The sequence below is a fragment of the Periplaneta americana genome, chromosome 14, assembly GCF_040183065.1.
Source record: "Periplaneta americana isolate PAMFEO1 chromosome 14, P.americana_PAMFEO1_priV1, whole genome shotgun sequence".
Lineage (NCBI taxonomy): Eukaryota > Metazoa > Arthropoda > Insecta > Blattodea > Blattidae > Periplaneta > Periplaneta americana.
This window is the reverse complement of record NC_091130.1, coordinates 1,579,956-1,595,131: the sequence shown is the minus strand read 5'-3', so window position 1 is coordinate 1,595,131 and position 15,176 is coordinate 1,579,956. Positions and strand designations below refer to the sequence as shown.

At 39.7% G+C, this 15,176-nt stretch overlaps 1 protein-coding gene across 3 annotated transcripts in view; it reads right to left on the bottom strand.

Annotated features, from left to right (window-relative positions):
- Ets65A (DNA-binding protein D-ETS-3) overlaps positions 1-15,176 on the bottom strand; it is a 420,065-nt gene that overhangs the window by 188,789 nt on the left and 216,100 nt on the right. For all 3 annotated transcript variants that reach the window (XM_069844799.1, XM_069844800.1, XM_069844798.1), the window contains one exon: positions 1,678-1,746. In XM_069844799.1, coding sequence (XP_069700900.1) covers positions 1,678-1,746 — 69 coding nt within the window. The remainder of the gene's footprint in view (positions 1-1,677; positions 1,747-15,176) is intronic.

Below are 15,176 nucleotides of genomic sequence, written 5' to 3'. Positions count from 1 at the left end.
TTGAATAATTATTAATTACCAATAATAACTGTATATCGAAGTTCTTCATACTATTTTATTTATAACTGCATGTTGCTGTTTTGGTACGTTCCATTAAACGTTTGTCATAAACGCAGAAAATAAAGCCTTATTTTTACCGTGTGAGCAAAACATATGTGTATCTTATCTGTCGCCTTCCATACAAGATAAGACATGTCGGTGAGATGACCTTGTACTGTGCTTCTATTTATTACGAGCGTATCACGACCGATCGTATCTCACTCAAGGGTGCGACACTCGATCGAGATCAAGCGAGCGATTTAACTCCAATGCAGCACTCTGCTGGGTAGTAAAGTAATGCTTCAGTTCTTCGTCATCATTGCGTAGGTACTTCCATTCCATTTCAGTACAGTCTTGTAGAAATACACTACCTGCCTATTTCTAAAGGACAACAGTTCTAAAGCACGCTTAAGCACTCAACTAATAATTTAGTGCAGCCACCGGCGTGGCTCAGTCGGTTCAGGCGCTTGTCTGCCGGTCTGAAGTTGCGCTATGGCGAATCCTCGGCCCATCTCGCAATCACCAATCTTATCGACGCTAAATAACCTAGTAGTTGATACAGCTTCGTTAAATAAGCCACTTAAAATAATAATTTAGTGCTCGGATTTCGATAATCTAATAGTATGGCAATGTTCAAGATCAGGAAAGATTTCCTCTTGGTCAGATCAAAGCCTCATTGTCACTGGGTACTGTTGAACATTGATTCCGAAATCTATTCACCAATTCTTTAACAAAGAACGTAAAGAAAAAGAAATATTATTCATGCAGTAACAAAATCTGTGGCGCGCGGTTTAGACACAAAACGATTCTGAATAATTTCGAGGGAAAAATTGTTCCGGGGCCGGGCATCGAATCCGGGACCTTTGGTTAAACGTATAAACGCTCTACCAACTGAGCTACCCGGGAACTGTACCCGACACCGATCCAATTTTTCCCTCTATGTCCACAGACCTCAAAGTGGGCTGACAACCGTCAAGCAACCAACTTCGAGTGCACACTAACTCTGTGTGACTTAAATTGTGGTTTTCTGTTAACGAACAGTGACGTGTATTATGCAAATCAAGCTTTCAGGTATAACTCCCTGTAAAGTTGATTTGAATAATTTCGAGGGAAAAATTGTTCCGGGGCCGGGCATCGAATTGGATCGGTGTCGGGTAGAGTTCCCGGGTAGCTCAGTTGGTATAACATTGGTACGTTAAACCAAAGGTCCCGGATTCGATGCCCGGCCCCGGAACAATTTTTCCCTCGAAATTATTCAAATCAACTTTACAGGGAGTTATACCTGAAATCTTGATTTTCAGAAAACGATTCTTTTCATTCGAAATAGCGAGGAATCTGAATTCGAAAGGCGCTTGCCTTATACACAAATAGGCCTAATGGTGTATAATCAGCAACATTTTTAATTCCTAATTTACTAATAACGGTTGGTGTAAAAGATAACTTAAGCCTAAGCTTATTTATTATTGCCTAATTGTGATGAAAGGTCACTTTAGGTATGACTTTTTAAAAACAGTTTTAATGAGACAATTTTAGGCACCTGAAATCCAATTTTATAGCTTGAAAGTCATTATATTGCCACATCGTGTGAATTATGTGTTACACACGTGCTCGTATCAGAGTTTTATGACACCGACTCACCTGACTTGGCGGTGGCGCGCAGGGACTCCGAGATGGCGGCCGAGTGGTAGCCCTTCGCCGAGGCCAGACCTGCGAACAGAGAGCAGCCTTATCACTTTGGCAGCTTTATCGCCGGCCGGCGAGCGCTCCGTTTTTATTATCTGCGCGATGGCTTCCTCCGCGTGACACGGCAATGAATTCAGCGCCGCGATCTCGCTGTAATGGCGCTGCCCCCCCCCCCCCGCACTCGACGTGGAGTTACTGTTTGATCGCACTTCCCGGCGGGCGCGTATAAAAACGCGCAATTATAAATTGCTCCAATACAGAGTTTTATTTGAAAAACATGCAAAGAGCGCCGCGCCACACAATGCGCGGAGATTTATGGCGTCCATTGTGCGGCGCTCGTTCCACTCACTTGCCCTCATTACTTTGTAATATGCCGAACTCGCGCAAGATTGGACTCCATAAATATCAAAGCAGCGTTATTGAAAAGGCCTTCGGAGATCAGAGGGCAAAGGCCAGAATGAGCCTTTGAAACCGATTAGGCTAGGGTTTCAGGATGTGGGCTATACTTGCAGGCTACACGTTAAGTGCTAGCCTGCGTATTAGACTACCCAGCGGATCCGCGATCATGGCCTCAGCTCACCACTGAAGCTCCTTCTTAGGAGGATGGTTAGATCTAAATTTAAGTTTTTCTTCCCTAATTTTATTGATGCAGAATTCTCATTTCTTCTATGTAGAAATAGGCCTATTACGTCATTGCTGTAATAACTTAAATTCGACATTAATTTTTAGAAAAAAAAAATGGGGCCCAATTAAAAACTTTCTATGATATTTTAATCCTAATAAGCACGTATACTAAGTAGCACAATTATTTTGATATTGGCTATCAAATTTTAAGTTAAATAATTACATTTTAAAAATACATTTTGCAGTTATTTTTATAGAAATACTAGTGGCTTGTGCAGCAAATGCTGCAAACTAAGTTCATTAGAAGTTAAAATTCAAATTTTTCAGATTTATTTCCAATGAACAATAGGCCTACCAGACATTTTTGAAGTTATTTGCTTCTATAATAATGAAACATGCCCCTCTGAATGGTTTCCTTTATGCTAAATACTTTTTATTGAGCCTATACATCTTCAGTTCTTGAGTTTCAACGCGAAAACGCAAGTAACAATGTCAGGACGATCAGTCGGTTTTTCATGTGGGAATAAAGCAATAGCTATTTCAGGTCATTGTGGATTGTAGGTGAAAGTTAAAAAAAATCAGGTTTGCTATGCTTTCGAACAATAGACATAGCATCTTGGTATAGCTGCTGCATGTAGAGCTTGAAATGTAGAGGGTAAAAAAAAAGGTAAAGGTATCCCCGTAACATGCCATGAAGGCACTTGGGAGGCATGGAGGTAGAGTCCCATGCTTTCCATGACCTCAGCACTAGAATGAGGTGGTGTGGTCGGCACCACGCTCTGACCGCCTTTTACCCCCGAGAAAAGACCCGGTACTCAATTTTATAGGAGGCTGAGTGAACCTCGGGGCCGTTATGAAAGTTTAGCAACGAGAAAAAATCCTGTCACCACCTGAGATCGAACCCCGGACCTTCCAGTCCGTAGCCAGCTGCTCTACCAACTGAGCTACCCGGCCGCCAATGTAGAGGGTAAAATCATTTTAATATGCTAAGTGATCTTGCTGAAATGATCGAGAGACATAAAATTTGTAGGCCTCTTATTTTATCAGTAAGTAATACCTTTTGGTCTTTCCTTAGGAACTGTAATTTTTGCGTTTTCTCGAACCAATACTGAAGAGAATCACGCATATAAATATCTACACCACACCGCCATTAAGATATGACAAATACCCAACCCCACTTGATTAATAACTATAAAAATATTTTATTTTTAATAATAATATTATTATCTTACTTAAGTTTTGTAGTTATATATAGCCGCCAATCAGTAAATTACAGAAATGAAGATCTAATTTAAGATATTCTCTACAGCTACTTATATAATCCCAAAAAGTTTCACTTTCATATTATCAATATAGCATTAATGTGCATAATTAATGCAAAATAGTCACAACATAGCATTAACTATAATAATATTTCATTTCTAACGGTAATAATGTCATCAAACCACCTCAAGTTTTGTAGATTTTAATATCCAGTACACAGCTGTACTCAGAAAATTACACACCGCAGAATTAGACCTGTAAATATTTTAGTAAGTCTTGAAGTTTTTAATAACCAATTGAATTTGAGCTCTATATATATCAGCAAACCTGTAGGGCATGGCCTTCGTATAATAGCCTATTGTTTATTGTAGTGAGTGTTTTGTTTTATTCTGAAATGCAATTAGTTCTCAAAACTGACGAAAGATGGATTTTGGAAAATAGGAAAATTATGTAGGAAAACTAACGCTTCATTGAAAGTTGCTATTTTCTGAAAATCCTTGGATGCCAAGCTTCAAGATGACGGATCATTAATTAAAATCTGTTCAGCCGTTTTCCCGTAATTTCCATTACCAGTTCAAATTATTACATAGATGGAGCCTTGTTTTTGAAATGCAAGAAAATAAATTCATATGAGAGAAAACTTTCACAACAGCCTAAATAACTTAATGTGTGTGCCAAATATGCAAATGGCATTAACAGTTCCGAAAATACCTATGCAACTTTCTGTATAGAATAAAACAAAAAATAAAGTTACGGGAAATTGCAATCAAAGCTTGATAATGGTGCAGATCTGCTTCATTGTTTCACTGCACCATTCGTAATATGCACAGTGTTCTTATCTAGTTTCTAAAACTCTCACTCAGGTGGCTTAAGATATACGATTTATGAAAGAAATCTCTGTGTAGACGTGACCAACGACGAGCGAGCAACCGGCAGGAAAGTAGCCTACCATCTACGAACCGCACGTCTGAATGCCTTCGCACTCATGAGTTACATAATAGCCTACTGTACTGTAATTTTTCCTTTCTTTCGCAATAAAATTTATTTGCACCTCAATGACGAAAGATTAAAATTTCTAGAGTTTTCAAGTAAGTAGCCTACCCTATGTGTTAAGAACTAAAAGAAAGGAAATATAGCCGTGCCCAAGAGACTGATACGAGGAGGTGGCTGGAACAAGATGAGCAAATATGTGTTTGGAATTATTAATTCACTAATATAAATTAATTCATAAGGGTAAAGCTAATGTTAAAGACCTATGACTCATCGTGTCGTGTTGCCAATTTCAGCTGATTCGGACACTCCTTAATGTGATCACAAGCATAGGCAATTTATTGCTCCCTTGTTTCCACTCTGAGCTTGTTGACATCGCTCTTCACCCAACTCCACATACAATAATCTAATGGTCGGTTGATCTCGACAGATTGAACGTCCAGGATAGGTCTCATTGAGGTATTTTTCAAAGTGCAGGCTTATTTCGGCGTTTCTTCTTCCGATGCTGCCGTCACGCTCCTGACTATCCCCCACCCCTTCATGGGCTAGCTATTAGGTTAGGTCCATTTTCGGCTTTCCCCTTCTAAATTTTCTAGAGTCTGTATCAGGCTACTCGTATGAGGCATGCTGGCCCACCTGTCAGCGTCGGATTCACAAATGCCACTTACGCCACCTGTCGGATTTGGACAATCATTGCACATAGCCTATAGAGAGCGAAATGTGTCAAAGCTGCCTGCGGATCAATCCCAGGCCAGCAAGCAGTAAAATGTGTGGCGACATCGAAATTCATGTGTAGAGCCATTTGGCTTTCAATTAAAGAGAAAACGTAGCCTAGTCATATTGGGTGCTATTCATAGACATTTCGCTAGCCCGGGCTACGAGCGTGCTAAACAGGATTCATATCATATCGATGACACTGGTTTATGAATACGAAAAACGTTAGTTCGCTGATCATCAAACGAAAGCCCGCGCTAAGAATGTCTATGAATACGGCCCATAATCATCACCGCCTCCTCAATAGGCTATGCGAGGAGGATCTGAACATTGGATTCAGATCACGATTTTTTGTCGTAACTGAGAACGCAATCTTTGTTCAAGTAACTTACTTTCACCACAAATTGTGGAAACCGAAATATCTCACTTTAACTTCCCTGTCATCGCAACGATTTCGTCTGTCGTAGAAAACAGAAGAAGCAGGCGAAATTTAATATCACATTCAGATGTTGCATCGGGATAATCATACACCTAGAAGTAAATACAATTTGTAATTTTACTTACCGAGGAAAAAATGTTAAAAGTACGCATTACATTATAGTCTATCACCGGAACTTAAAAATTAAGAAAAATCTGTCTAAATACAATGACAATAAACTTCACTCACTATTTTGTTTACAAGGAGAATGTTTTCTCATCTTCTCTTTCGGAAACATTTTCTGTAAACTTCAATCAATATGATTAACTTTGAAGGTTCGTCAGTTATACGAGGGGGGACCCAAAAATAACCGAAATAAATAGCCCCTATATATATATATATATATATATATATATATATATATATATATATATATATATATATATATATATATTTGCATTTTTATTGAACTCTACATTCACAGTACTTTAGTCCCCTTCAAAGCATTGTCCATGTGCATTAATGCACTTGTCCCAACGCTTTTGCCACTGCTGAAAACAGTGCTGGAGGCAGGATACTGTTCAAAGCCGTTAGCATGTTTTCTTTGACGTCATCCACATCACTGAATCGCTTTCCTTTCACACATTTCTTCATCCGTGGAAACAAAAAAAAGTCCGACGGAGCCAGATTAGGTGAGTAGGGTGGCTGAGGCACAATCACCATGTTGTTGTTTGTCAAAACCTGTCGGACCGTCAGAGCTGTGTGGGCTGGAGCATTGTCGTGGTGAAGCAACCAGTTCCCATTTCTCCACATTTCGGGCCGTTTTCGTCGCACAGTCTCTCGTAATCTCCGTAACACATCCAAATAGAAATGTTGGTTCACTGTTTGTCCTGGCAGAGCGAACTCTTTGTGGACAATGCCGTTCACATCAAAAAAACAAATCAACATTATTTTCACATTGGATCACACTTCACGTGCTTTCTTGGGTCGTGGTGAATTTTGAGTTCTCCACTGGCTGGATGCTTGCTTTGATTCTGGATCGTAACCATAGCACCAAGACTCATCTCCAGTCAAAATTCTTTTAAGAAAATTTGGATCGTTCTGCACTTCACTCCTCAAGTCGCGGCAAACTCTCACGCGGTTTTCTCTTTGGTCATCTGTGAGCAAGCGAGGAACAAATTTTGCAGACACCTGTCTCATGTGCAAATCTTCAGTTAAAATTTGCTGGACCTTGCTCCATGACAGGTTCGTTTTGCTCAGAAACTACGTCAATGGTCTTTGGACGATCTTCATCAATTGCACGTTTGATCTTGGCAACATTTTCGTCATTTCTTCCCGTCGAAGGATGCCGGGGCGTGACATGTCTTCAGTTGACATGTTGCCAGATTTGAAACGGGAAAACCACTCGTAGACCTGTGAGTTCCCCAAAGCATCATCATCATCATCATCATCATCATCATCATCATCAAAGGCTTTCCGAAGCATCCCAACGGTCTCGGCTGCAGTTTTCCCAAACAGAAAACAAAATTTCACACACACTCTTTGTTCCTTGTGGTCGGCCATCTCACTAATCGCCAAACGGTTGAAACAGGAACGCAAACAACACAGCACCACAAACAAACCACTTAACTCAGACTGACGCCAACTCACTAACGGTCGTGGAAGACCCCAAACTAACACCACCTAACAGCACAACTCGTAACTACAAAGCATGCGCGCGCAACAGTTCGGTTCCGGTTACTTTTGGGTCCACCCTCGTATTTAACTTAAAGTTAAACTAAGAAAAAGTAACCTAAAGTTAGTAGGCCTATTTATACAATAAAAAATTTGGAGTCAAATAAATACACCTGGAGGTTAATTTTATGTCTTAATCCGAGGTTAATTGTTTATACAACTGTCTCCTAATTTATAGAAACAGTGTTAAAATGTTTACCATGAATCTGCCGTATGAAATAAATAAATTAGTTCACTTCTTTTCGAAATACTCTACTTTATTGAAAATAGGCTAAATGTTCACTTAGGTCTACGCCTACTGCCGCATTAGAGATTTGGAATTCAGTAAATAGACTAATTCCATTTCTCTCACTGAATAGGACTCGTTTACTGCACAGCGCTCGTGTGCAATGTGCACCTCCCTCACGCCACGGAACACGTGATGATTCTGTTTCAGAACAGCTCGTCGTGGCGCCTTGGATCAATTCCGAAGTTTTGATGTTTTCCTTTAGTCTGAGTATGAGAATGTGCCTGGTTCGAGATTCTCGGGCTGTAGGCCTACTTACAAAACAATTCGCTCTCAGGTTCTCCTAGAACTCAGACAATAGGCCTAGACTCACTCATCTAACAATCGCAGACAGCATTGCACTGCGTTCGACCAAGCGGTGGTAGCGGTACGCCTACGTCTAAGAAAATAAACTAGGCCTATAAGCTATGATACAGACAGCAGAACGTGTAGGTGCAGGGGCAATTGCGTCTTCAAACAAATATTCCCGTGGTCAGAGAGGCCGATTGAAAAGCAGTTGGTGTTGTCAATATTTGTCTGTGGCGCAAATCAGCAGTTGCGTGTATTTAAATTACTCTACACATAGGCTACTTCTGAAATAGTAGGGTAAGGGGGGGCGAATAGGTCCAATGGGCGAATCGGGCCAATTTTAGAAAACAGTTAATATCAGAGCTCCATCTCTGGTTTGTAAGGTGCTCCATCTCATAGCTTACTTTATAATCCCTTAGAAGGTGACAGAACTGGAATCATGCGGAAGTAGTCTTTCTTTCTTTGCGAAAAAAAATCATTGTTGCAGGAGGAAGGAGTTAGATGAGATGAATCAGCTGCTTTTAAAATACTCCACAACATTGTTATTATTCTATAGTGTGAATACTGTTTAGAATCTTGGGAGATAATAAGTAAAACTGATACAGAGATTCTTGTTTGGGTGGTGAATGGACGTCTGCCTTTTGAGTCAGTGCTGCCAACTGTTGAAATAAGTCACTAAATCATTTCGGGTGAATCGGCCCGTTCTGAGAAAATATAATAAGTAGGCCTATAAATTACTAAAGAATCTCTAAAAGTCTATAGTTCTGTGCCAATGGTATATGATTAATGACTCGCCTTTTTCGAACATTGTCCATTATTTGATATTATAAATAGGCCTACTCTCCTGTTGAGGTGTTTTTCATGATATTGATAGATTTTGTTATTGTTATTTTTATTTTGATGTGGTTAAACATTAGTCCCGCCCACTAGTCTAGTCGTTAACATACTGGATTAGTGTTAAAGAGTTTCAGGCTTAAATCCTTGCCACTGCTAAGCTCATGGAAAGTAAAAAAAAAAAACTAAGAAGTGTCAGTAAAGAGCTAAAGACGAGAGCAGACGCAAGTCTCGAAACGTCGTATATCTATAATATAGATCAGGCAATGGACTGTCCAAAATCTAATTTATTTCGGGGTTTATGATATTATCTTAAATTTTGTAGAATTTAAAATCTATTACTTATTTTCACGCGTCAGTTGTTTTGCTTCTTCTAGCCTACATGTCACATCTAGTGTTTGTAATAATGTTAATTATTGTAAAATTAATTAAACAAGTTACAAAATATACTAAGTATGTCTGGTAGATACAAATAGAGCGTTTTGGTCATAATTCAATACTCCCTTTCACCCATCTATGTGGACCTAATCACCCACACAACGCCATACAGTATGTCGACTTGATTCAAAACAGCATTTAATATTTGAAAGCAACGAATTTAAGTTTAATATGGGAGATAGAGGAAGAAACAGGCTTCCTAACTAGAGTACAGTTGAAACTGAGTAACTTAACCGATTCGCGTTGCAGACAATTTTCCATTTAGCGGTCCTATTCATCCCCATTATTTATAGCCGCTTACTATTAGTTTACCATATTTAATAAGCCTATATTTGATATTAAACTTGTGAAATCTGCGAAGAGAACCGGTTGTCAAAAATTAGACTGTCTAAGCCTTTGATTAAAATCTTGTGTAGGCCTAACTTTTCCTTATCCACGCCGAAATTACTTTTCATTTTTCTCAAAGTTACTTAACATATTTGCACTTTTTGACTCACGTTTTTGATTGATTCTTTGTTTCGGACTGAACCCGGATGCCTTTCCAGAGCTTTTTCGTCTTCCTTGAAGCGAGCAAACCAGCTGATAATTTGTACGCGGGGTTAACATAGCTTGTTGGATCTTGTCACTGCCTCGGCTTGCCTTTCCAAGACGGACATCTGCACTTAGGCTAGAAATAGATGCTTTCGTCCATTCTGCGTCACATAGTAGGCTAGTAGGCTATATGCTCAGCCCCTTATTAACCCGTAGCTACTATAGGGCACATGAGAGCGGGAAACAAGAGTACCCCGAGAAAATCCTTTGCAGCAGACGCTGTACAAATGCCATCGGGGATGGGACTCGGGCCGCCTGGATTGGATAGCAGGCGCTAACACCTCAACCACAGAGACGGCTAACATTAGGTAAGAATGTTTCGGTTCCAATGTGAACAGAGAAGAGGTCTGTGCTCCCTGTGGTCCTGTCTCATAAAACAATCCGATCGATGTGCTCCAGATCTCCATAGCAACGTCGACCTTATCCACGTGCTCTTATCAGCGCTGCCGCCGCCCACAAGACATGCAGCACACATTAACCATTGTGCGCCATGTTGGAATCCATCACACGCTCCCCCCCCCCCACAGCATCCCTCCGCGGGGGGGGAACGACACATCTCATTGGACTCGTAATGGCTGCGAGTCAACGTCTTGATCGCGGGGCGGGGTCTTGGCGGCTCAAGGTCTCGGGGTCGACCCCGACCATGTGGCTGCCGAAAATATTCCCGGCGAGGAGCGGAAGGAAGATTTATAGGGCGAGCACTGGGGAGAGGACTACTATGGCTACACGTGACACTGATGTCCATCATGTAGATAGATCAAATCAATAATAGCCTACTAGACCTATTAGAAGTTTGGTTAAATACTAAGCCGGCGTCACGTATACGCAATGACGTAGCTAGAGACTTGGAGGCTCCTGTCCTCCCTTTTTTAATTCTACAAGGTGCCTACATGCTTCATTAGGTCTGAATAATTTCTATACCAGTAGCCTATATTGGAAATTCAATTCATATAACAGAACAGATAGGCTACCTGTTACTTATCAGGCGTCCCTGCAGCCGCGGAATGCTCGATGGGCAGATGTGCTGAATCTTTCAATCTTTCCTGACCCACAGATGGCTTTTTATTATTGATTTGATTTAATTTCTTCCTGTAACCACTACAGGTTGCCATCGACAAAGAGTACCATGATACAATAGAGCAAATGCCTTGAGGCTTAGTGATAAATTGTTGTTAGAGTAAAAAATAAACAATTTGAATTATATTGAAACACATGATGTTAAACGAAGTAACGTCAAGGAGATGCGAATTAGTCATGGTCCATATGTAGGATGCCTGAAAATAGCTATTGAGCCTTTGAGTGCTGCAATTGTTAGATCTCTTAAAATATATTTATGCAGGCCAAAAGATTTACAGAAGTCGACTAGGAACCGGGGTATGGTCCCACGGGCTCCTATCATTGACGATGGATTCCAGATGGTATTTGTCCTTATAAAAACTGATGGAAGGTTCATATATATTCCTTTTTTCCTCGTGTACTTCTGGCTGGTGTTCGTGCGATTCGAATCTCACAGTAGGGCCTATGATGTAACCTTTAAGAGAGGGAGGTTTAAATGCAATGATGTCGATTCTTCGATTACTGCCCTCACTGGATATGCCGTGTACTTCTTCATATACTGAATAACCTTTGTTCCTTAAGGCAGTTGCTATTATAGATCTTACTGTATGATGCCGCGTATTTCGTAGAAGTTCACCGTGTGGACAGGCCCCCAGGACATGGGCAAGGGTTTCAACCTCCCTGTCGCAACGTTGACAGAGGTTACTGCCAGAAGATCTGACAGGTACACTACGCACAGCTGATACGTTCGCATTCATCTTGATTGCTTCCCTCCACTCAATACAGGAAAGACCCTTGTGATTCCGGATCCACTTATTGGCCTGGGTATATTGTTGGTATAAGAGCATGCCTTTGCCTTTATGTTTTTTCTGGCTCCAGTTCTCAAACGCTTTTTCTCTTAATACTTGCCGTACCTTTCGCGTATCTACAGTGCCGTACTTGTCCAAAATATTTGCTGATTCGGTGATATTGAGTGCTGTGAGACTGGATGCAATTTCTTGGGATAATTTCCTTGTAGCATGTAGGAAGGAATTATTGGATTTAAGCAATACTGTATTTTAACTTGCAAAATAAACGCTGCACACTGACAGTAGCTCAGAACGTTATGAAAGCTGTAGGCTATAAACTGGATGAAAGGACGTGATATTTCACTATGAGAAGCGAGACTAGTTCACTGATTGCTAAGGGCTCAATCATACTTAGCCTAAATACTGAAGAAAAGTCCTTGCTGTACGAACTCTTAGCCTTATGCAGCAGATCAATGTCACATGTAGTAATCACATTATTATTTGAAGTCAGAAATCTTAGCCATGTGTTGTAGGCTATAATTACACAGAAACGAACGCATATAATATTGCAACAACAAAATAATTGGATAAAAATAGGATATAATAACATTAACAACAGTAACGGACCTTGTGGACTCCAGCCAGCCTGATTTCATCTGTCATCAGTTAATGGTCCTTCTCAGCCTGACTGAACAGTTGAAAGCATCTCGCAAATTTCGTCTCTTATTATTTTGAACAGATCTGACTTCATTCAGCGTCCAATTAAAAGCGGGTGACAATAGACGACAGCGTACAAAACTAGGCACGTAGGCCTATATGAAACATTAATAATTGAAAATTACATAAAACAGTAAAGATAAAAGGTATAGATACAACAAGATACGCGCATGAAACATTACACAACGAACAGAAATAATTAAGAACATCTACAGTATACTGTTCACTTTTTCCTTCTTGCTGAAATATCTCGAGATCTAATGAGATACGATAACGTACTTGGGCTAAAAACACTCGGGGCATTACGCATTATCCTTTGAGATTTATTTGCTTTATTCGGTCAACTTGGACCAAAGTTATGGTGGAACATGCATTTGAGCATTATTATTAACTTATTATTATTATTATTATTATTATTATTATTATTATTATTATTATTATTATCAATATTATTATTACTATTAATATTATTATTACTACTATTAATATTAATAATAATAATAATAATATTATTATTATTATTATTATTATTATTATTATTATTATTATTATTATTATTATTATTGCGTTCGTATTTATATTAATTATAGACCTGGTTGAGTGGAAGAGAAAACAGTTATATTACCGGTTCTTCTGTATGATTGTGAAACTTGGACTCTCACTCTGAGAGAGGAATATAGGTTAAGGGTGTTTGAGAATAAGGTGCTTAGAAAATATTTGGGGTTAAGCGATATGAAGTTACAGGAGAATGGAGAAAGTTATACAACGCAGAACTGCACGCATTGTATTCTTCACCTGACATAATTAGGAACATTAAATCCAGACGTTTGAGATGGGCAGGGCATGTAACACGTATGGGCGAATCCAGAAATGCATATAGTGTTAGTTGGGAGACCGGAGGGAAAAAGACCTTCAGGGAGGCCGAGACGTAGATGGGAGGATAATATTAAAATGGATTTGAGGGAGGTGGGATATGATGATAGAGAATGGATTAATCTTGCTCAGGATACGGACCGATGGCGGGCTTATGTGAGGGCGGCAATGAACCTTCGGGTTCCTTAAAAGCCATTTGTAAGTAAGTAAGTATTACAACTATTAATAATAATAATAATAATAATAATAATAATAATATTATTATTATTATTATTATTATTATTATTATTATTATTACGTTTGTATTTATATTAATTGTAGACGTGGTTGAGTGGAAGAGAAGACCATAAGCACTTAAGGATCCCAAAATAAATCAAATAAATTATTATTATTGCTAATTATGTAGGCCTTTAACAAGTGAAATTAACTAAACAAGTAACATTTCAAAATAAGTGGAAGCAATGTAAAGTCAGTCTATTTCATTATGAGATATGGCCTAATGATTGTGTCTGATGAGTTTGAGTAGGCCAATGCTTATCGAAGCTGTAACAAAATAACATATTATATAGGCCTAGCAGCTGTGCAACAGTACAAACACACAACAGTATCATTTCTGAGAGTAAATCTTACTACGGGGTGTGTCTACAGGCAGCTGTAATTAAAAAAAATTATAATTTCCCCTAGAATATAGCCTTTGCGTTAACAGCTGATAAAGATTAAAGTTTATTCTTCACTTAGACATATATTTACTCCAAGGCAAATGAATTGAACAATAATAGGCCTGCAATATAATTATTGTCGTTTCCTTCAAAGAAAACGGACAATTCTTTCCAAACAGGCTACAAACACTGAAGCTTAAAATGACGTAGGTAGATACGTAGGCCTAAGTTGCAAAAACGGTACGAAACGTGAAAACAAATGTCGCACTAGCCAAGGAAGAACAAGAAGAAACACCTACAAATCATGCGTCCCGCGCCAAGCGTCGTCGTCGCATAACGGGATGAGCGCTGGTTCGAGTCCACGTGGGAAAATAAATTTTCTCACCAGGGCAGTAAGATAGCCTATGGGACTGGTGCACCCCCAGCATCGTGGAGAATTTGGAGAGCTACAATAGGTAGCGAAATCCAGTTTCGAAAGCCAGCTAAAAAAGCTGGGGGAGGGGGGGACTGGTTAGATGATCGTTCACCTCTGTTGAAGCATGTGAATGTGAGGCCAGCAAACGGCTGGTCGGCCTTTGCCCTTGGTGGGCTGTCGCGCCTATTACACTAACACTAACAGCATAAACAGTAACATTAGCTTCTGAGGTTCGACAGGCGAATTTAATACCAAACTAGTAGCACGTCGCCAATCCTTTTTAATATTTATTTAGGTTAAGTGACGTTAGACGAACACACGGACAAAAACCAGAGGCTTCAAGTAGGAGGGGCGGCAAGGTGGATAATTGCACAGTTTAAGATAAAAATAATAATTGAGTAATACTACCAAAGAAAAAATGTGAGCACTACAATTTTAACATTGAAATAGCTTATTGCACTTTTAAAAACGCTTAAGAAACGAAAGACGAGCTGGTTAATGACTTTGCCCAGATGAAACCAAGCCGTTACTTTCTGCTACAATAGTGGATTGGTTGTTGCCTATACTTACTTACAGATGGCTTTTAAGGAACTCAGAGGCTCATTGCCACCCTCACATAAGCCCGCCATTGGTCCCTATCCTGAGCAAGATTAATCCAGTCTCTACAATCATGTCCCACCTCCCTCAAATCTATTTTAATAGTATCCTCCCATCTACGTCTTGGCCTCCCCAAAAGTCTTTTCCCTCCGCCCTACTAACTAACATT